At 38.1% G+C, this 24,471-nt stretch overlaps 1 protein-coding gene and 1 non-coding gene across 2 annotated transcripts; one reads left to right on the top strand and one right to left on the bottom strand.

Moving 5' to 3' along the window:
- Positions 1-4,179: 4,179 nt before the first annotated feature.
- Positions 4,180-19,928, bottom strand: LOC126376926 (uncharacterized). Its single transcript, XM_050024472.1, has 12 exons — positions 19,919-19,928; positions 18,724-18,828; positions 16,453-16,491; positions 15,569-15,637; positions 14,743-14,868; positions 14,242-14,280; positions 12,703-12,777; positions 12,191-12,241; positions 10,632-10,739; positions 9,763-9,804; positions 9,092-9,103; positions 4,180-4,223 (listed from the first exon to the last, which is right to left on the bottom strand). Exons 1-12 carry the CDS (start codon positions 19,926-19,928, stop codon positions 4,180-4,182), a joined length of 720 nt encoding a protein of 239 aa, XP_049880429.1.
- Trnav-cac (transfer RNA valine (anticodon CAC)) lies at positions 19,293-19,365 on the top strand. Its single transcript has one exon. It is a non-coding gene; the product is annotated as a tRNA-Val (tRNA).
- Positions 19,929-24,471: the final 4,543 nt, after the last annotated feature.

Below are 24,471 nucleotides of genomic sequence, written 5' to 3'. Positions count from 1 at the left end.
GTTGGCGCGAAAAAGCTATTATGTCAACGTAATAGCTATGGAGGAAATAAAGTATTATTTATTAAACATATTTTTACACTACATTGCAATGAAAATGTATAACATTTCCTTGTATTCATGAGCGGGCTTTTGATGCCATTCAATTCTCGTAGTATGTGTGTACACTTGCGGACAGTTTGAATGGACTAGCGTAGTATTTAACTTAATTTAACGAACTGAGGAGTTAAAAAGGGCACATCGAAGCTATTCCTCTAAAAAGCAATATTGCTATTTGACATTTGTTTGCATTGCGCACTTACTTTTATATGCGCAAATGTCAAATTGCAATATTGTTTCTTTTTTTTAGGTGAATTGCTCGATGTGGCCATTTTAACCACCCTGTTCTAATAAGTATTCTTATTTTAAAGTCATAAGACCGAATGTTCTTTTAAAATCCAAACCCTACTGTTTAACTATATTTATATAGGTAAGTTTCTTTTATATGTAAGTACTCTTTGTGCTTCTCTTTTTTTAATGTCCTCTCACACCATGCGGGGTTGGCTGGAAGAGATCTCTTATAGAAATAAACTCACCTTTAAAAAAGAGAATATGTCTTTTTGTCTGGGATTCTCGACGTTACAAGGTTTAAAGAGATTTAATGACAATGATTTTGAATGTTTTTTAAAAAGGCATGCATTGTTTTTGTTTTATGTAACTTCACCATTTGTCATTCTACACAAGGAATTTTTTTTCAGCAATTACCAGGCACTTTCGTCTTTTTTCAGGAATTAACACACACACACACACAACACACATCCTTGTTTGTTGTATTTTTATTTATTTATTTAATGACAATGATTTTGAACGTTTTTTTAAAAAGGCATGCATTGTTTTTGTTTTATGTAACTTCACCATTTGTCATTCTACACAAGGAATTTTTTTTTCAGCAATTACCAGGTACTTTCCGTTTTTTGTTTAAAATTAACACACACGCACACACAACACATATCTTTGTTTGTTGTATTTGTATTTTTTATTATAAAATGTATATTATTGTACCTCAAATAATAATGAAGTATGTCAATTAGGGAAGACACTGGCTCCTGAAATACAGTTACACTGGTTTAGGAGCCAGGGCCTTACTTATAATTGTAACTTGTTTGTTGTACTGAAAAACAACCTAATAAACTTTCCCTCTTTTTTTTCTTTTCTTTCTTTTTCTTTTTTTGTGTTTAATAAACTTTCTCTCTTTCTTTCTTTCTTACTTATTGCAGCTGTAGAATAGAAACTGCAAAATACTCATTAACAATAAACACATTAAAAAAAACATTAAATGAAGTCGATATATACCTAAATGCATAGGTACGCTAAATCAAAAAGGTGCATTTAATTTTGTCCGCAAGTGTACAGATCGACTATTGAATCGAACACCATTGTAGCGTCATATAATAGCGCTGTCGTAACACATTACGCAACATGCATTTACGCGAGTGATTTTCAATGAGGGATTTTCTTTTTTTTTCTAGCTGCTGGATAGATGGCGCTGAACTTGGTAAGTTACTGCAAGTTGCAAGTTATGTTTCTTTTTCATCAATTAAATTTTGAAAACATAAAACAAAACGCATATGTAATAAAACGCACAATAAAAGGGGTAGTTTCCAAGTAGTCAAATTATTTACTTTTTATGAAACGTCAGCACGCATGAAAACACAGAACCGCGAAAAACACGCACATACGCACAGGACCGCGAAAAATGGAAAGAGGAAGGGGAGGCCTTTGCCCAGCAGCGGGATCTTGTAGGCTAGATTAGATTAGATTATAAACGTCAAAACACGAAATTTACTATGGAATATGTATGAAAAAGCACACTGTGACGTCATCGAAAAACGTGACAAAATGTCGCACTTATGATTACATTTTTCTTTATTTAAATTCATAAATAAATTAAGTAGAGAAATGATTAGGTTTTTTGTCAGCTTCAGATCTGTCTTTATTTCAACCTTCACGTTAACTCCGAGATTTATATATTACTTTACTAGTTACCTAAACGTGCATGTTCTTACTTACATAATAAACATAATATTCGTTCGAATTTGTGTGGTTTTAATTATTTTAAATTAGGGGTAAACTCAATTTCCATACTTGTTCACAGGAGTAGTGACATTAAAAAGGTTAGGCACCACTGCTGTAGGCAGATAAAAACAGAGTAGGTACAAATAATAATTTGAAAAAGAAAAGCAGTCAGTGTCCTTACTATTAAAGGGTTTTTACAACGGGAACATTTCCACTTTGGGAATATTCTCGGGTACGACACATCACTGCCCACAATAGTTAACAATGCGGTTTTGATTTTAAAAGGACATTCAGTCTTTAAGCTTCCGTAGGACATTTGTTAGACAACGCAGTCTTCGCTAACGTATCTATAGTAGATTCTGGAAGGCCAAACTCAACCAATCCAGTGGGTAAGCATAGTTTCTGTTCATCTTGAGAATTCGGAGCATCCTCATTCAATCGAAGTGATTGAAGATTTCGCAACCTGTTAAGGAACATAGGTCTTCTTCTATCGTGTAGGTTGTAGGATTACCAACCTCATCAACCCGGATGTCAGGGTAGTAACCATTACTACCTGTAATGTAAGTAAGTACACGTTACATGAGCCATGACAGGGGCCGTTAGCGGCTCAATAATAAGGTCATGAGGGTTGATGAGGATGGGAATCTTCCTTACTATCCACAGGATAGAAGAAACGCTTATTTCGGTCTGAAGCAATTTCTCCCAGGCAACCATTACCAGGAATAAAAAAAACTTGGATGCAGGACGGTGCATAACAACGGGTATTATATATACCCGTTTATATATATCCGGTGTTTGAATTGTGATAGAATTTAAATCAAATCAAATATACTAAAATTTACAAATCTTTAAACCTAGATCTTTGAATTTCAATAAATATTTTCCCACTATCCCTAAAAGGGGACTTCGCTTAGGAAGGGGTGTTGTGAGTTACGTCAATAACTTAGGCAATATTACAGTTATTTATTTTGCTCCCGAATTAACTTATAATAATTACATTTGCAACTAAATAATGTGCGGTTGAAATATAATAAATATAAAAGAGTAATGTCTAAGTTGTATAAGATAGAACGACGTCCCTGAGAATCTCTGAGGATACTCAGCGCGAATCTCAGGGCATCGTCTAAGACGAAGGCCCGGAGAGGTTAATACTTCGCGATATTGAATTTGCATATCGTCGCCTTATAGTGAAAACCAAGTAAGCGCCTTCTTGAAAAATCACATCAGAATGTAATTTTTTTTTTTTCATCAAAAAAACTTAGATTTTTTTTCATCAACATCATCTCCCTACAATTATCCCGTTTTTCACAGCGTCCGCTTACCTAACCTTAAGATTTGACAGATCCGGTTTTTTACACAAGCCACTGCCTGTCTGACCTTCCAACCCGCGAAGGGATAACCAGCCCTATACAGGTTAGGTCACATACCTCCGAAAATACATCTCTCGGGATTGTGGGTTTCCTCACGATGTTTTCCTTCACCGCTGAGCACGTGATAATCACTTATGATCCAATCTGAAAACAAAGTCGACAAGCATTGGTCTGGCCTGCATAGGCCTGTGCTGGATTCGAAAATGCGACCTCAAAATGAGAGGCAAGCGTTCTACCAACTGGGCTACCACCGCTTCATTTCTTCATTCTTTTGATTCATTTCATTCCGGGTAAGAATTCACCACAATTTTCTCAAACAGTTTTCCGCTTTTGTAAAAAACCGGACCCGTCAAATCTTCAGGTTAGGTAAGCGGACCCTGTGAAAAACCGATGATGAATGATGATGAGATGATGATGAAACCGGCATAATGCTAACATTATGCCGGTTTCATCATCATCTCATCATCATCATCATCTCCCTAGATGGATGGATGGGGATGATGATGAATTTTCTACCCTGGATTGCAACCAGCGTGTCTATTACGAGGTTTTGTTAACAAAGATCACATCCACATGTGATGTTTTAAAATGGCGCTTACATCGTTTTTACTATAACACGACTTTTTTTACTGTGTGTGACTAATTGTAGATTTGCCTCAAACAGCATTAACTAAGTAGTTGGCCTCAGGCTCTCACCCGCTATAAGACGACGATATGTGTATTACTCTTTTTTACTTATTATTTTACTAATTGATAATCACCATGCCTTCTTAGTCTCCTGTTCTTCTTGTTTAACATAAGCTGCAAATAAAAATATACATGGTGTTAGTGACATCGTAACGAATACTCAGGGGGAGTTTCAGACCATGATTCTGAGTTAATATCAAGTGAAATTTAACGTCGCAAATTACATTTTCTTTTTTAGTTCTTTAAATTATTTTAAATACCACTTGATATTAACTCAGAATAACGAGCTGAATCATTCCTGTTAGTATTAGTTACGATGTCACTTACAACCCGTACAAGGACATGCAGGTAGCCATACAAATAGGTTTGGGTGTTAGTGATACAGTAACAAATACTGAGGGGGATGATTCAGACCATGATTCTGAGTTGATATCAAGTGGAATTTCCTGTCGGGAAAATTCATGAATAGTGTTTTTTTATTATTTTCAGTTCCATACTTTTGCGATGGAAAGTTCCGCTTGATATCAACCAGAATCATGGTCTGAATCATTTTTGAAAGTTTTTGCTACAATGTCACTAACACCCTGTAAAATATAAAATAATTACTTATCGCATCAGGATCTGGTTCTAGCTCAAAATAAGCCACCGCTGAAAGGATACAGGAAAAAAATATTATAAGATTAATGATTACCTAAATGATAAAACCGATGACGAGACCCGAAGGCCGATGGGGCGGAAAGGTTCTAGAATGGCGACCACGTGTCGGACGACGCTCAGTGGGTAGGCCCGCTACAAGGTGGACCGACGATCTGGTGAAGGTCGCGAAGCCGCTGGATGCGGGCAGTGCAGGACCGATCGTCGTGGAGATCCTTGGGGGAGGCCTATGCCCAGCAGTGGGCGTCATACGGATGATGATGATGATGATGAAATGATAAAAATGTCTGGTATTGAATGTGTTCCTCTAGTTATTAAATAACTTGTAATGCACCCTCATTGATTTGAAAGATGTGTTGCTGTTGCAGTTTCTTCTCATTTCTTCTCCTCAACCATAACACCTTGCGAAATGACGTAAATTCAAAAATGTTATATTGACCTTCAACAAGTTTATCCATGATAATTACGTTGAATAAATGATTCTGAATTCTGAATATTTTAAAATTATTGTAAGTACTTAATTATATAGGTAAGGATCATCGACGATAAAAATGAGATTTTTTGTATGGAGTGTCCGGGGTGTGATATTGTTTATTCTATGTTATTGGTATGTCGAAATGTAATTTATGATGAACTATTATGGTGACCTTTGCTAGGATAAGATAAACTTTCGGCCCTCAGCGCTATTTGTACAGCCAAATAGTGAATTCCAATCGCAGTAAATCTACAAAAAGTCGCCTTAAATAAAGATGTTAGCTATGTGTTGAACCGCTCCATACTTCAAAGGAGTCTTAGGGATTTTTATAAATTATTTGTAAATATTATTTGCTACTCACATTTATTCTCGTCATCTAAAATGTATAGGTAGCAAGATATTAAAAATTGTATAATTATCAGCATTTTTCATCGACCTCCATGATCCAGTGGTCGACGGTTGGGCTCACGATCTGGTGGCCTGGAATCGATTCCCGATGGGGCCATTGTCGAAATCAATTTGCGAGACTGTCTTATGTTTTTTTTTTGGACAATCAGGCAATATACGCCTGACTGTCCAACTGATCCGAAAATGTAATATGTTTACGTGCTTTTGAAGGCACGTTAAGTCGTTAGTCCCGGCTACTAGCCGTAAAATACACCTCCATCAACCCGTAGTGGAGCAGCGTGGTGGAGTATGCTCTATATCCCTCCGGTTCCCCAGTATATAGGTAAATTACGTAACATTTTTGGCTATCTTCGGTACAACTTTAATAAAGAGTTTTTGTATTGTATTGTAACTTTTATTAATATTACTGAAGTTGGTACTTACAGCGGAAGTCCTTTATGATAACTTTATTTTGTCTTCCAAACTCTGGAATAAAATGGTTCGAATCATAAAGAAGTAAATTAAATTATTTATTTACAACTCACAATATTATTTATGAGTACATACTACAAACGGTTTATTGTAATTATAATTAATTGAGAATTATTTTTGTTGAATTACTAAGTATATTATTTTATTTTTGTAATACAGTGACATCGTAATGAATACTGAGGGGGATGATTCAGCTCATGATTCCGAGTTAATATTAAGTGGAATTTTCCGTCGCAATTTTTTTTTTGTATTATTTTAAATTTTATACTTTGGCGTTGATATCAAGTGGAATTTGTTTTTTTAATTAATTTCAATTCTAACTTTTGCGACGGAAAATTCCACTTGGTATCTACTTACTTAGAATCATCCCTCAAAGTTTTCGTTACGATGTCACTCACACCCTGTATTTATTATGGACGCTAAGGCAAATGAGTGAATTTGAATAATAAAAAGGAGACCTACCTGTCAAAAAATTATGTAGATGTCTTTTATATTCAAATATATCGCTGTTATAAGTAACGTATAAGTATTGCGCAAACAATTGGATATCGGCAGCTATTCGATCCTTATTCGGTATCTCAGCTGAAATATAAACATTCATATTTTATCTTTTTTATCTTTTATCCAACGATAGCGTGACGACCCATTTGCATAAACTGTACCGCTCCACTCTACACATTTTTGACTCCAAAATAATTTTAGGAAACATTTTCAGCGGGCTTAGCACCGTAAACGCGCGACTCTTTCTCCCCTCGACATGCGTCACCCGTCACTTTCTCATAGTACTGCACAGAAAGAGACAGATGATCTCTGTCGCGGCGAGAAAGAGTCGCGTGCTTACGGTGCTAAGCCCGCTGGTCACTTTAAGCATATACAAGTGAGCTGTGGGTATTCAGTTCATCTTGTGATGGATGTACCTCTTTCTACCCCATTTGCGATATATTCGTGAGCTTATATTATGTTACTACGTATGTATTAATCTCTATTTGGTGGATATCTCAACTATTCGCACAAAGCGCTTCGCATCATCCTTCATTATGCGCACTGCTAGGGAGTGGAATTCTTTGCTGTTTTCTGTATTTCCGCATGCATATAACGCGAGTGATTTCAAGGCCAGAGTGAACAGGCACCTTCTGGGCGAGCTCGCTCCATCTTAGGTCTCGTCAATACCTTCGGGCAAGTCTAGGGTCAAGAGCAAACCCATCAAAGGTAAAAAAAAAAATCCTTACTAGTGGTAGTAGGACCAAATAAATTGTACTTTTGAAGATATCTCTCATAACTGTCAGGTGACATGGTGAACTGCTTTCTCGTTTCAGTGTCATCATGCTTGCTTTTCTTTCTGTGTTTAGGTTCTATAACGAAAAACAAAACATATTACACTTATTGTTTTAAAATTTCAGAGAAATTAAAGACGGGAGTTGTCTATTGGTAACATAAACAGCCAGCAGCAACAGATAGCAGTTTAATAATAATAGACATTTGAACTAACTTTTATTTCGAAGCTTTTTCCTTTTCTTCGTACTCTCTGTGTTTGTTTCTGGATCAGATTCAGTTGTAATTTCATTATTTTTACCCTTCTTTATATTTTTCATTTTAATCACAATGTCGCCTGAAAATAAAATGCTACAATTTTACGTGCAGTCAATTATTTTACATAATAAGTATAATAGTTTTTGTTTTTATTTTCAATTTCCAACACAATATACAGTTGTTATAAGGAATAAATGAAAATATGAAATATATGAAATTAAGCCAGGCTAAAGTGGGACCGGGCTGGACACGTGTGCCGCATGCATCCGGAACGATGGGCAAAGTGGCGCGATGATCTCGACGGTTATCGAAAAGACTGGATAGAGCTCGCACAGAACCGGGATACTTGGAAAGATATGGGGAATGCCTTTGCTCAGCAGTGATCACACAGGCTAATAATAATAATATGAAATAATAATATTTATCAGCGTGTAACTGACACCGTAACGAATACTCAGGGGGATGATCCAGGTCACGATTCCGAATGGAAATTTTCGTCCCAAAATATATGTTCTTTTTGTGTTATTATTATAAATTATTTTAAATTCGACACATTTTCGGTGGAATTACTTCTTGATATTAACTCAGAATCATGAGCTGAATCATCTCCCTGAGTATTCGTTACGGTGTCACTAGCACCGCGTTTCATTAGTTACAGGCAACCCACTGTACAGAATACCGGGTTAAACGTCCATCTTATAACAAAGCGAAAACTAAGATAAAAACAAAGGTGTCAGCCAATTTGCAAACGTTTACGACACTCAACAGTGAGTGAGGTAAATATGTATGGGATTGACGTAAGGTCAGTGAGGATAAAATCTGCCTTTTTCTCCCATAAGGTGTCGCTACTGTCGAGTGTTCTTAAATTTTCACAGTTCCCCATACTATAAGTAAACAAACATATTATTTTGGTTATATTAATGCACTATAACCCTTTGTGCAGCGTTTACCTGCAAAATCATAGTGTTATATTTATGTCCTAAAGATCGGAAAGAAAAAAAACTTAGAAAAACTTTATTTTCAATCAAAACTGCCTTTTTCCATCTGATGGATTTTCGTTTTCGTAACTCATCCTTCAGATGGGATACACTCGTTGCTTTCCAAAATGTAAAGCATCATCGTTGCGAATTTTAGCTAGAAAGTATGGAGAACTATCAAAATTTAGGAACACTCAACAGTGCTGCCGCCTACATTTGAGCTTGTAGTATAAATCCTCATTTTATGTTTTTTTTTTTATGTATGTCAGCTTATGCCACCTTACGCCAACACCCATATATTTTTATCACTGTCACTGTCCGTTGTCATAATCGTTTGCAACTTGGCTAAGGCCCCGGTTTAAAAAAGTCCGCGGCACGAAAAAAGTCCATAGATTTCAGTTACAAGTCATGAGAATTCCTATATGAATTGAATTAAATAATAAATATAAAAAAATACGTTACGATACCTTTTTTATCCACTGAAACAAAAAATACAGATATAGTATTAAAAATAAAAGGTAGTTAACCTAAAATGTGGGAATGGAATTAGGGCGTAGAGTCAGGAAAAATTTTCTTCTTTTTTTGGTTCTTCTTCTTCTTCTTCTATCGTGTGGGTTGTGAGGTGAATTACCAACCTCATTAACCCTGGTGTCAGGGTTACTATTGAGCCGCCAAAGGCCCCTGGCATGACTCATATAACGACTACGTACTTACTGCAGTAAGTAGTAACCGGGACCAACGCCTTAACGTGACTTCTGAAGCACGGATCGTCTTACTTTCGGACAATCAGGTGATCAGCCTGTAATGTCCTAACCAAACTAGGGTAATTTTTATGATATGTCCCCACCGGGAATCGAACCGAGGACCTCCGGATCGTGAGCACAACGCTCAACCACTGGACCACGGAGGCCGTTCTTTTTTGGTTCTTTGTTGGAATGGACACAATCCTTCTGTTGGATAAAGTTAATTATACAGATTAAAAATAATATATGAGTACTTACTGCCACTCAGAGATAGTTTCGTGGAAACTTTTGAAATAAGTGAAAATTACACAGACTATTAAAAAAAATATCTCGATCATAATTTTCGAGTTTGGAATATTATATTTTTTTTATAAAAAGTTCTTAAATAAACTTACTATCAATGTCGCTTATCCTCACTCTATGCTCTTTTTCAAGACCTGAAACAAAAAAAATCTATAGGTAACATAGTCGTGTGACTAAGCAGGACACAGTCCTTCCCCTCTCCCTCTTTTCCCCTAAGACTAAAGTTTAAGACTAATTTTAAAACACAAAAAAGACACGAATTTTACGACGGTAAATTCCACTTGATATTAACTCAGAATCGGGGTCTTAACCTCTCATATGCCGAGATACCAGACACAATAGATTTTACATTGTGTCTGGTCGAGATCCGCGTTCCGGCGTTCGAAAGATTAATCATCCCCCTCAGTATTCGTTACGATGTCGCTAACACCCTATATAATTCGTGTCGGTGCGATTCGGACACCACACCGCGAAGGCTTGTCGGCAAACCGGCAAGTTCTCTTCTGGTGACTTGAAGCTCTACCCACCCCTATAACGACCGCAAGCTTGAATAAATTAAATACAATTTGTCACTTATAAATTAATATTACGATTAATTAAAACATTTTAAATTATTGCACAAACACTGCAGGTCAGTCTAAAATACCGCTCCGTCTCGTACGATCACGAGCATTAATAATGTATACACTTTGGTACCATGTCACATTAACTTTTTTGACAAATTGAACTCTAAGTCTCACTAAATGTCAAATATGTTAGTGCGACAGAGTCCTAAAGTGGGTACATTATATTGCTCATGACTGTACCTGGTTCAAAGGTGCCCATTATACTGGCCGCGTTACCACGCACTATTGCCAAAGAAACTTGTTGAACCAGGAACGAGCTGGCGCGGGGGTCACTGCCGCGGTCCTTAAAGCGCCAAAAAAATTGAATTTCGTGAATTGTGTTAGTGTTTACTTACTCATGACAACAGGTCGAAGCCTCGTAATTAGGCTATCAGTGTCAACAGTCGTTACTAATGCTTTGACATACGACTTAAGATCATCCTTCCAATCGTTCTTATTTATATCTGGAAATTAAGTAACTAATTAATTATACATCATCATCATCATCTCCTAGAATTATCCCGTTTTTCATAGAATCCACTTACACCTGAAGATTTGACAGGTCCGGTTTTTTAACAGAAGCGACTGCCTGTCTGACATTCCAACCCGCGAAGGAAAAACTAGCCCAATAAAGGTTAGGTTACATACCTCCGAATGCATTTCTCGGGAACGTGGGTTTCCTCACGATGTTTTCCTTCACCGCTGAGTACGTGATAATCATTTATGGTTCAAACATGAATTCGACAGCAAATGCGTCAATCATTGGTTTAGGCCTGTGCTGGATTCGAACCTGCGACCTCAAAGTAAGAGGTAAGCGTTCTACCAACTGGGTAACACGGCTCATTCGGTTTATACATACAAAACTAATTAATTATAGAGGTAAGAATGAAAAAAAATTGTTCATTAAGTTGTACATCCTGTGCAATGACATCGTGCGGGCTTAGCACCGAAAGCACGCAACTCCTTCTCGCCGCGACAGAGATTATCTGTCTCTTTCTGTGCAGTACTGTGAGAGAGTGACGGGTGACGTATGTCGAGGCTAGAAAGAGTCGCACGCTTACGGTGCTATACCCGCTGGTTCCGTTAAAAACTTTAATAGTACGGACACTGGTTGCTTTCAAATTCAAATCCAATTCAATTTATTTTTCAAATTGTTATTTCTTGTACTCTGGTCTAAATGTTAAGTAAAGTAATAAAGCTGTACATAAATTTCATTCCCCGGAAAGACACATCACTGATCCTGTGTGTGACAAAAAGTATTTCTTATGTTAAATTGTCTTTACAAGTTTTTGCTACAATTTCAAAAAAAAAAATATATAACTTATGAATGTTCAATGACATTTTTAAACGTTGTGAGTGTTACTTCAATACGATGAAGATAAACTAGGTTTAAAATAATAATCCGCGCCACGAAATATGTCGACGGATTTTAATGAAACTTATTGACAAGTCACAACAAATTCTATGCAGAATCTGCATACAGACAGTAGCGTGGCGGCCGTGAGAGTTCTTTCGTGACACGGACTTTATTTAAAACTTAGTTTATCTTTTAGTCTTTCTTCTGTAATATTTTTTTTCTAGCGGGAACTTATTATTAGCATCATCTCATGCATATTTAGTTTATTTAATGTAGAAATAGTCTGTAAGTTCTCCAAATAAAATAAAATAACAGCAGTGAACTACATAACTTAATCATAGTCACATCCCGACTTTATACAAAACACCTCGTTTTACACAGACACTACACTTAATTTTAATGCACACTTCCTCTTTTCCCTTCATCGTTGCTGTGCCCTACAGGGTCCATGTTTTAGTCCCTATGCCTATGTAACACCCCATTGTACTACATGGAATGCAATAAATAATTGAGTATTGTTTGTGGTGTAAATAAAATTTGACGATTATATCGACTTACACTTTCTTGAGTCAATATCATTGTCTGGAACCAAGTCAATTAACTGGGCAACTGCAAGAGAAAAAAAAAATCATTGGCGTAAACTATAAAGACATTAAGAAGGACCACACCGATATCATTAAAGAGGTTCGTGTTTGTCCAAAATCGAGAGGGACCTACGCTCTTACCACTATCAACATCCCCCTAGCATTATCCAGTGTTTCACAGGGTCCGCTTATCTAACCTGAAGATTTTAACAGGTCCGATTTTTTACAGAAGCGACTGTCTGTCTGACCTTTCAACCCGCGAAGGGAAAATCAGCCCAATATAGGGAACATACCTCCGAAAATGCATTTCTCGGGAATGTGGGTTTTCACGATGTTTTCCTTTATGATCCAAACATAAATTCGAAAACGAATTCGACAGTCATTGGTTTAGGCCTGTGCTGGATTCGGATCTGCGACCTCAAAATGATAGGCTCCACACCACCCACTCGGTTCTTACCACTACTCTAAAAAACACATTAAACTTACATCCGACATCAGAACTGCTTGACACTTTCTTAACTTCATCGTCATCATCCTTTTGGTATAGTATTGTGCTGTCACCTTTAAAAAAAAAGAATAGGTACACAGCCTGGCTGAGAAAAAGGAAGACTTTGTGGTGGTGATCACCGATGCCCAGGGATGGCAGTTTTAGGACACCTTCAAATATTTAATTCTTTTTTTTTCATCTGTGGCGAACCCAACTAGTTGGCCACCTAGTTCCGCCCACATGCAACAGATGGCGCCACATTCAATAATGCATTGTTCAACCAGGCGTGAAACGCGATATCGAAGTTTACACAGCAAGACGCATATATACAACTTCCAACACAACACCGTTGGATCGTCGATCCCTAGTCACACTACCAACGTGTGGCTAGCGGGGTACTATGCTCTGTTCGGTACCCTGAAAAACATCCTTTGGCGGCAGCACACCCTCGCCGCCAAACTTCTTCTAATCCTTTTATCTCCTTTAAGGATGTAGGAGAGAAGAAGACATCACTGCTTATGTTAATCCCATACATTTTGTATTGTCACAGTCGATTGTCATAATATTAAAGCACATAGTAACGGGTTCTTACCGCGTTTACCCGTTACTATGTGCTTTAATTATGATACTAGCCCCGATTCCTGCAGACACCGCCTAATTTTATTTTAAGTTATATCCGTCGGTTTCATATCCGTCGAAAAGGAAAGAGACGGATGATTCACACACAGCTCTTAATTTTAGGAAGAATGAGTAAATGAATGAATAACCCGGGCGAATCAAAAAGTACGTCGCTGATATGCAATCCGTTTGACGTGCTGTCTACTTAACTGTGTCGGGTTATTGACGGACGTAAAATTTTAAGACGGTTGGTTTAGATTTGTGCTTAAAATTGACGTGTGTTCCATAAATTTTATGCTTGTCGATTACCCGTCCCTTTCCTTTTCGGCGGATAAAAAAATGACAGATATAACTTAAAATAAAATTAGATGGTATTTACAGGAATTAGCACCAATAACCGCTTAAATTTAAAACAATGTCATAATATTGTTTTATTCAAAAGTAGGTTTGCCTTTTACCTTAATACCACCTGATGGTAAGTGATAACCGGCCTAAGAAGTAACACGCTTACCCAGCAAATGCCTATTCATTCTAGTCTTGACAACTCGAAATTTTAAAAGTTGGAAACACAGACTACGGGAAGCTGTTCCTGTCCTTTACTGTTAATTTAAATGTTAATAATAATACAAAAAACCCTAAAAAAGAAATAATAAACATAAAAAATTATACATTACCATTTTGTGACACTGAAAGATACAGGTAACACAAAAATCTTTATGTCAATAAATAGGTACCAACTCAGGGTTTATAATGTCTACTGAATATTTTAAGTTTTGTATGATAAAAATTCACCAATTAGTTTTATTGGGGTCCATTTTTTAAATAAGTTATGTAACTTTTTTGATCAAAGATTACTGAGAAATCAAGCTTAATTAAAATAACAAATTAAAAAAACAGAAATATTAATATTGTGTACCTACCTGACACCAACAACTTTATTTTATTTTCATCTTCTACGGCTGAAACATAAACAAGATATAAGCAAATAGTCACACAGCCTCTGTGGTCTAGTGATTAGAGCGTTGGACTCACGATCTGGAGGCCCGGGTTCGATTCCCGATGGGAACATTATCGGAATCACTTTGTGAGACTGCCCTTTGTTTTGATTCGATTGCAGGCTTGAGTGACCTGATATTCCGAATAGTAAGATGATTCCGTGCTTCGGAGGGCACGTAAAGTCGTATATTGTTATTAAGCCGCTAAAGGACCCAACGGCTTAACGTGTCTTCCGAAGCATGGATGATCTTTCTTTCGGACAATCAGGTGATCAGCCTGTAATGTACTAAGTAAACTAGGGATCACCATGAGATTTTTGTGATATGTCCCCACCGGGATTTGAACCGGGAACCTCCGGATCGCGAGTACAATGCTCAAACCACGGAGGCCGTTATGGATGATGATGATGATGAATGAATACGTACTCTGAACAAGTCTTCTGATAGCAGCTTTGGATTCATCATAACCGTTATCAAGCACAAAGGATTTTATATCCTCATGAAGCTGCACCAGATATTGAGGGTCTTTTGAGCTACGGTAGCCTGGTACTGCTGAAACACGTAACATAGTATTACTTAGCCTGAGCTCACGACTCTATCCCAATTGAGGTAGGCAGAGGTACATCCATCACAAGTAGAACTAAGTACCAACGCCTCATCGAGTTTCCTGTTAGACCAACGTGATAGATTATGAAACTGCACTTAAGATAAATTAATAGGTAACTCATTGGTGCAAGTCCAGGTATCGAACCGGTGCTCCCCGTTTGATAAGCAAGCCGGTGTACCAAAAGATCACAGTGACTTTTAGCTCTATAGCCGAAAACTAGAACTTTACTTAAGGAAATGTGTATGAAACTCTACAGTGAAATTTTCACAGAAGTCAACATCACTAATTTAAGAGCCACGCTCTTGTCGGTGTAGCATTCTCCATGCTACTTTATAGGGAAAATAGAGCAGTGGTTTCCCTCTTGCCTTCTACCCCGCAGTACTCTGTCTGGCGCGAGTAGAATGACGCCCAGAGTAGTCTATTTTAAAGCCGTACTAGGACTCCTGCCCTCCGCCGAAGGCCGCTGTCGCAGAAGTATGGAACTGAAAATAATTATTAAAAATCGCGAAAATACATGCATTTTGCGACAGAAAATTCCATTTTTCTTGCTTCACCCATATTCATCAATCGTTTCACACACACACACCAGTTCATAGTAGATCGCACTAAACCTTTTTAAGAACATCTCCAACTTCGTCAACTTACGTCTTGGCTTCAAATTCCAGGGTGGCACAAATTTTGGGTCGCGCCGTCTAGTTTCATCGTTATTATTTGCTGTAATAAATTTAAAAAAATATTCATCATCAATTTAAAAGCCACGCTTTTTTCGGTGTTGCATTCCTCTCCATGCTACTTTTTAGGGAAAAATATGACAGTGGTTTCCCTCTTGGCTTCCGCCCCGCAGTACTCTGTCTGATGCGAGTGGGATGGAGCCCAGAGTAGCCGTTTCAAAGCCGTACTAGGACTCCTGTCCTCCGCCTCTGAATAGTACTGACAGTTACTGATGCCCTCTGTCAGGCGAAAAAAAATTATTAATCAGAAAAACGATGAGAACTCTTTCTCTTTCGTGAATTCCAGAGCAAGGCTAGTGATTTTTCCTAGGACCCGTGATTCGGAAACATAGGTCTGTTTTAAATTTTAAATATTCTATTTGAAAGAAGTTTATCTAAGCTGTAACACCACCAAATACTATGCTCGCATTTTTTTTATAGTTCTTAATTGGATATACGTAGGTATTTAAGCACTTACTTCGTTTCACTGAAATGGTAAAAACAAATAATAACAACCTAAGTACAAAAAAAGCAAGTAAATAAGTAGTAAGTGGAATTCTGTGGTGTCTGCCTATCCCAACGGGAAATAGGCGTGATCTTATGTACTAAAAAAAATCAAAGGAAACAAAACCTTGGGGCGTGCCCAGTTGGGCGCGAACCTCGGCTCAGGGCGTCGTCTGAGAGGAAAATTATTTGAAAGAATTAATGGACCCTAGTGGGTCGATAGCGATAAGCGCCGATTGAGGGAAATTGTCGACCACGCCGGCGGGGTCGGTATCGACTGGAAAATCTGACCATCAACGTGTTAATGTTACCTACCGTTAACGTGCAATAAGACGCCGTGTTTCTTCTCAGCATCTGTAAACAGACAATAAATGTATTAAGCTTATACACAGAAGAAAGAAACGGGGCGGAGCACTGTACTTTGTACGATACTGCAAATGCGAATAAACAATTCATTCTTTCATTCATTCATATATTAAAACGTTTGAATGGTTTAATACAAATTAAAATTCAAAATGTCTATTCTTCTTCTTATCGTGTGGGTTGTGAGGTGGAATACTAACCTCATCAACCCTGCTGTCAGGGTTATTACTGAGCCGCCAAACGCCCCTGACATGGCTCATGTAACGACTACATAGGCACTTACATCAGTAAGTAGTAACCGGGATCAACGGTTGTCTTTATTCAGTAGGTAACTTAGTCCTTCATTATGCGCGCTGCTAGGGAGAGGAATTCTTTGCAGTTTTCTGAATTTCCGAATGCATATAACCCGGGTGCTTTCAAGACCAGAGTGAACAGGCACCTCTGGGCAAGCTCGCTCCATCTTAGTCCTCGTCAACGCCTTCGGGCAAGGCTGGGGCCAAGAGAAAACTCATCAAAGGTAAACAAAAAAAAATATTACCCCGTACTATAATACTTACATGAGGAGCTCGGTGGCGCAGCGGTAAACACGCTCAGTCTGCGATTGTTGAAGTTAAGTAACTTTCGCAAAGGCCGGTCATAGGATGTGTGACCACAAAAAAAAACATCTCTAGCTCCTCCGTGCTTCGGAAGGCACGTTAAGCCGTTGGTTCCGGCTGCATTAGCAGTCGTTAATAACCACCAATTCGCACTGGGCCCGCGTGGTGGTTTAAGGCCCGATTTCCCTATCCATCCATAGAGAAGCCCCGTGCCCCAGCAGTGGGGACGTTAATGGGCTGGTGATGACTATAATACTTAACTTATCCGCCTACCTATGTTTGGACCGTTTCTAGTTCTGCCGGTCACTGCTAGTACATATTTACTTGTAGGTTCTATGATTAATTTCAACCGCGGCGAGTAATCGATGGAACCGCATTGCGACAGCCAATTTGATCGGCTGCCGTTATTTGACAAGTAATTTATTAGCTGTTAGTGGTAATCCATTGTTTGAATGCCGTTTGGGTTTAGTCAAACGAGTAATTATTTAGTTTTATCAGTCAATTAGGAGAGCGACAGCCTCTGTGGTCTAGTGGTTAGATTGTTAGGCTCACAATCTGCAGGTCTGGGTTCGATTCCCGATAGGGACATTGTCGACTAGTCGACGACTAATTAGTGCAATTCTACGGCAAATCTAAAACCCTGAAATTCGGTATACGCAGCGACATGCAAAAATGTTTTTCTAATATCTTCTTTTCCCCGGCTATAGATGTTTTAAGAAGCTGTAGTACGGTCACGAGCATTAATATGTATACACTTTGGTACCATGTCACATTAACTTTTTTGACAAATTGAACTGTAAGTCTCACTAAATGTCAAATATGTTAGTGCGACAGAGTCCTAGAGTGGGTACATTATATTGCTCATGATCATTGACTGTACTTAGTTTTAGCCGGAAACGTTCGTTATTTAAAAATTGACGATTCAAACTGAATAAAGATATCTATTTTATTATTTATAATATTTATATTATATTATTTTTGAATAGGCCAGTTTCCAACTAGTCAAATCAGTTACTTTTTACTAAATATCAAAACACGAAATTACTATGGAATTTGTATGAAAAAGCACACTGTGACGTCATAGAAAAACGTGACAAAATGCCGGACTTATTATTACGTTTTTCTTGATTACAATTTATAAATAAGTTAAATAGAAAAAAAGAAAATGTTTTTCGTTAGTTTTAGATCTGCCTTTATTTAGTAATCAGAATTTTATGATTTATCTAAACCTAGTACACAACCCAATTTGAATTTGAACACATTTAGAACTATAAGTTATATAGTTTGACTTAGTTGTATAGTTTGAGGTGCTCGGTGGCCCAGCGGTAAACGCGCTCGGTCTGCGATTGTTGAAGTTAAGCAACTTTCGCAAAGACCGGTCAGAAGATGGGTGACCACAAAAAAAAGTTTTCATCTCGAGCTCCTCCGTGCTTTGGAAGACACGTTGGACCCGGCTGCATTAGCAGTCGTTAATAACCATCAATCCGCACTGGGCCCGCGTGATGGTTTAAGGCCCGATCTCCCTATCCATCCATAGGAAAGGCCCGTGCCCCAGCAGTGGGGACGTTAATGGGCTGATGATGATGATGATGAGAACTATAAGTACTTACAATTATGAAGATCTCACCTTCGACCAGCGCCTGTATGTACGGCGTCGCGGCCTCATAGCCAAATTCCTTCACCATCTTCCTGATATCCGCTTGCAGGGTCAGTACCCAGCTGGTGTCCGAACCTGGAAGCAATAATTCATTATAAACGTCCTCTTTGGTCCAGCGGTTGCGTATTGGGCTCGCGATCCGGCGGTCTTGGGTTCGAATCCGGGGACGTACCTACCTAATTACCTAGTAATTACACAATTACTTTGTGATCGCTAGTTTGGTTAGGACATTGCAAGCTGATCACCTGATTGTCCGAAAATAACATGACCTGTGCTTCGGAATGCACGTTAAATCGGTGTCAGGATAGCTATTTAGTCGCCATTGGCCCATTTTGGTACATTTGGTATGAATTATGTCGTCATCGGAAAATGGTCTAAAGTGTTTGTTAAAATTGGGTCCTAAATTGGCAGTCTCAATCTTATTATCAGTTCAAAATCGAATCTCGATGTGAAAATGGTCACCAATTTAAATTTATTGTAATATCATAATTAATCAATTCCAGAAGATAGCTATCAACATTTTCGCCTATAACTTTCAAGTTTCCGTAGTGTAGTGGTTATCACGTGTGCTTCACACGCACAAGGTCCCCGGTTCGATCCCGGGCGGAAACAGTGACTGTTTTTGTCTTTTTGAGTTAAATTATTTGCTTTTATTAATTTCTGGCCCCTTTTTTATTCATATTTAAGACTAATTAAAAAAAAAAACCACTTTAATTCAAGAATTTTTTCTTAGGTTAAATTGTGAAAATATTCCCTCTTTGTATAAGTACTTTTAGAGGTGGGTGGTGAGATATTTTTTTATACAATAAGGTTAAAAAAAGATAAAAGCAGGTAGGTAGATATCTGTGGTAGGCAAACATCTAATAAGAGTTATAATATAATGATGAATTTTGAATTTGAATTGAATTTGGAATTTCCTTTTAGGGTAGATAACCCCAAAAAATGATTTATCCTTACTCGTAAACCAGCTAAACTTTTTTAAAATACGCGTCTAATATTTCTCTCTCTCTTTATTTAAGAGCTGCGCTCTTGTCGGTGGAGTAATCGCCTCCATTTTCATTACTCCATGGATAGGGCGTATAGAACGGTGGTTGCCCCAATCGCCTTCCGTTCCGCAGTACACCGACCAATTTCTCAATCGGTGATGTTCTAGCTAGAGCCCTACCAGAATCCATTTCCTCAATACTGTCTAATACTTATATCATGCATATTTATGGGCAATGAACGGTGATAACATTGCTTAAAAAAGGAAAATAATTGTCAGCAAAAACTCGAAACGGTGGAATTTTGAGACTGCTTCAATCCAGGTTAAGTAGTCTCAAATTCTCAATCGACCGGAATGAAATTATTTATTTTTAATAAAGTCGCTTACGTTTTCTCTAACACAACAGCCTCCGTGGTCTAGTGGTTAGAGCGTTGCGCTCACGATCTTGAGGTCCGGATTCGATTCCCAATGGGGACATTGTCGATATCACTATGAGACTGTCCTTTGTTTGGTGACTTGAATCACCTGATTGTCCGAAAAAGTAAGATTCCGTGCTTTGGCACGTTAAGCTGTTGGTCCAGGTTATTAACCGTAAAACAGCTCCAACCCGCAGTGAAGCGGCGTGGTAGAGTATGCTCCATACCCCCTGCGGTTGAAGGGAGGCCTGTGTCCAGCAGTGTGAACGTATAAGAGTGGGATAAGGACAGAAGTATGATGATGACGTAGTCAACTGACTAAGCTCAGTAATTTCAGTACATACATACACATAAACTCACGCCTATTATATAGAATTCCATTTGCTTCGATCCTGACACACTTCTCTTGCTTCCTCCACATTCATCAATCACTTCATACACACACGCCGGTTCTGAGTAGATCGTACTAAACCTTTTCTAAGGACATCTCCAATTTGGTCAATGTACGTCCTTCTAGGTTTTACATAATGTTATTTTTTATTTTAAAAAAAGCTGTAATCATAATTCATAATACATCCTTCTAGGTCGGCAGGTAGTAATTTCAGTTGGTATTTAATAGTAGATAGTAAATGCACTCTTGGGGAGGCCTTTGCCAAAGGGCAAACTGGCACATAAGAAAATAAACTACTATGATACTTTGAGGAGCTCGGTGGCGCAGCGGTAAACGCGCTCGGTCTGCGATTGTTGAAGTTAAGCAACTTTCGCAAAGGCCGGTCATAGGATGGGTGACCACAAAAAAAAGTTCATCTCGAGCTCCTCCGTGCTTCGGAAGGCACGTTAAGCCGTTGGTCCCGGCTGCACTAGCAGTCGTTAATAACCACCAATCCGCACTGGGCCCGCGTGGTGGTTTAAGGCCCGATCTCCCTATTCATCCATAGGGCAGGCCCGTGCCCCAGCAGTGGGGACGTTAATGGGCTGGTGATGATGATGATTATTAGTAGATAGTAAAGTACATACATAATATACTTACTAGGTTCTCTTGCCACTTCGGCAGACATTTCCTCTACAGCTCGTAATATGGGGTGTCCTCCAGAATTCAGACCTACATTTAAATTAAATGTAAGCTTTATTAGTCACTGGCCCCAATACGGTAGTTTCCAACTAGTCAAATCAGTTACTTTTTACTAAACGTCAAAACGCGAAATAGCTATAAGAATTTGAATGTAAAAGCATCCTGGGACGTCATAGAAAAACGTGACAAAATATCGCACTTACATTTTTCTTTATTGAAATTCATAAATAAGTTAAACAGAAAAATTAAAACGTCTTTTTGTCACCTTTAGATCTGTCTTTTTTAAATTTATCTTAGACCTAGGAAACTACCAAATAAATTCCTGCAGAAACTTCTTAATTTTATTTTAAGTTACACCTGTCATTTTCTTATCCACAGAAAGGAAAGGGACGGATGATTGAAAACTGTCTTAAAATTTTGAATGAGTATGAATATATCCGGGCGAATAAAATAAGTATCTAGCTGATATGAAACCCGTTTGATATACCTGCCAAAAGGAGAGGGACGGTTAATCGACAGACATAAAATTTATGGAACAGACGTCAATTTTAGATAGAAATTTAAACAACCCTCTCAAAATTTTACATTGGTCTACGAGAGAATTAAGTTGACAGCACACGTCAATCAGGTTGCATATCAGCGATATGCCTATTTTATTCGCCCGGGTTATTCGTTAATTCGCTCATTTATTTTAAAATTAACAGTCTTGAATCATTCGTCCCTTTCCGGATGTGTGTTAGTGAGTAATCGTTACATGAGCCATGTCAGGGGCCTTTGGCGGCTTAATCATAACCCTGACACCAGGGTTGATGAGGCTGGTATTCCGCCTCACAACCCACACGATAAGAATGGCTATCTATTACGATCCTATGCTTAAATGCGGCGCTGCCTAAGCCAGGGTATAGACTATAGGTATAACTTACTAGAATGGTAGCTGTAGTCTCCAACAGCATTGTTCAAGTTTACCTGAAACAATGCGGTTTAAAGAGAAAAAATGAGAATATCTAGTCCCATTGCAAGATGAAATAAGTACCCACACCTCATTCACTAAAACAGTTGTCTCGAAGACAACAATACGGCATACAATTGTTGTCTTCGAGACAACTGTTTTAGTGAAATCTGCACTTATAGCCTAAATTAATAACTCATTGGTGCAAGTCCTTTACCGGGGTTCGAACCGGCGCTCCTCAATTGAAAACCACACTTTTTTACCTTTGATGGGTTTTCTCTTGGCCCCAGACTTGCCCGAAGGCATTGACGAGGCCTAAGAGCAAGCTCGCCCAGAAGGTGCGTGTTCACTCTGGCCTTGAAAGCACCCGGGTTATATGCATACGGAAATACAGAAGACGGCAGAGAATTCCACTCCCTAGCAGTGCGCATAATGAAGGACGATGCGAAGCGCTTTATGCGAATAGTTGGGTTACCCACCAAATAGGGATTGAACCCGGCCGTACGTCTGGAAGTCCAAAAATAAAAGGGGGATGGTGGAATGAGCTCGTGTAGATCGCGGACACACTCCCCGAAGTGCAGTCTGTAGAATATCGACAAACTGGCAACACTGTCTAATCCCATTTAGGTAAGTAGATTAAAACCATTTTTTTTACTTACCACAAGAAGAACAATGCAAATAAATAATTTCATGATTTCAAGCACACAGTCCACTCTCGGTACTCATATTCGCTTTTTAATGTAGGTATCCTACTACTGCCCGTGCGGTAAATAAGCGTGAAGAAAATAATTGAAAACGTCCTCAAAGTATAATAAAGATTGAATAATGTTTGTAGTCAAGGAGTCGACGTCAGTTCAGTGATTTTATTTTTAGAGTTTTGACTTTTATATCGTAGATTCTGAGTTGATATCAAATGGAATTTTCCGTCGGAAAAATCACAAAAAGATCATGAAAATTTTAGCGTTCTCTTTTGTAAAAATATACTTCGATATATAAGTACGAGTAGGTAAATAGAATTACAAACATGTCAAACGGGTCGCATACCGGCGAAATGTCTAATTGATTCGGCCAGATTATTGTTCAACTTCACTAATTCATTTTAAATTTATTACTTATTTTATTTATCACAAAATAAGCTGTCAATCTCCGTCCCTTTTTTTTCGGTCGATAAAGAAATGACAGGGTATAACTTAAAATAAAATTAGGTGAAAAAATTACAGGTTGGTTTAAGTAACTTAAAATAAAATTAGGAAACAGCACAATATGAACTAATGTAGAACTTTACCTTATTAATTATATTTCCGACGCTTTGACGTTACATGTTTGGCACCGACCGTGGTCACGGGACGACTGGTGAGGTGAATGACAAAACTACCCTCACTTGAGTAATATTTACTTACTTATATTGAACACTTTGCGTTGTCATTCCAGGACTTTCCAGGTTACGTTGCCCAAACAAAATATAGATGGCGCTGTATAAACATCTTTCGTTTAACCTTCTAATTTCATGCATAATAAACATATATACATCTTTTATATTTGTTTTTGGGTATAAATGATGACTCTTTTTATTACACCCGGGCACAATTATATTCCACCCATTATTATACTTATCAAAATAAAAAGAAGCAATATAGGTAGCAACATAATTCTGTACATAATCTGATCCAAATATGAAGCAAAAATTATTTTTATACATGCTTCTGCCATTACATTTTATTTTTGAATAAGTAGTTATGTACCCGAGTAATGAGAAAATAGGTAAGTAAAATTTCTACAGCGCCATCTATATAATTTTTTACAAGCGTAGCCTGGATAGTTCCTCATTGAAATTTTCACAATAACATTAAAATTAACATTTATCTATGTTACAGTCCAGCCAGGAATGTCTTGGTGCGGCTGCTTCACCGACGTGAGTCAACAGGCGACGCGCGGAGTCGTGTAAAATAGTGCTGAGGGCGTATCTCCCTATTTAATATGATCTGGGCAGTTAAAAATGCCACACCGAAGCAATTCATCTAAAAAAGCAATATTGCAATTTGACATTTGCATATAAAAGTAAGTGGGCAATGTCAACAAATTTCAAATGGCCTTTTTAACCCCCCTGAAGTCATTCAAGCCAGGCAGAGCACTGCGGGGCGGAAGGCAAGACGGAAATATGTGCCCTATTTTTTCCTAAAGAAGTAGCATGAAGAATGTTGCACCGACAAGAGTGTGGCTCTTAAATTACTGTATCTGTAGTACTTACCTATTTTTATTCTAGGTATATGTATTTCTTTCTAAATAAATAGACAAA

The sequence above is a fragment of the Pectinophora gossypiella genome, chromosome 22 (genome assembly GCF_024362695.1).
Source record: "Pectinophora gossypiella chromosome 22, ilPecGoss1.1, whole genome shotgun sequence".
Lineage (NCBI taxonomy): Eukaryota > Metazoa > Arthropoda > Insecta > Lepidoptera > Gelechiidae > Pectinophora > Pectinophora gossypiella.
This window is presented reverse-complemented; position numbering and strand designations above follow the sequence as displayed.

Excerpts from the sequence above, each read along its gene's own strand:
- LOC126376926 (XM_050024472.1), bottom strand. Across the intron at positions 12,242-12,702 it reads AAGCAGTTCTGATGTCGGAT|TTGCCCAGTTAATTGACTTG; the intron begins GTAAGTTTAATG and ends TTTCTCTTGCAG. Across the intron at positions 9,805-10,631 it reads GCTTCGACCTGTTGTCATGA|GTCTTGAAAAAGAGCATAGA; the intron begins GTAAGTAAACAC and ends TTTTTGTTTCAG.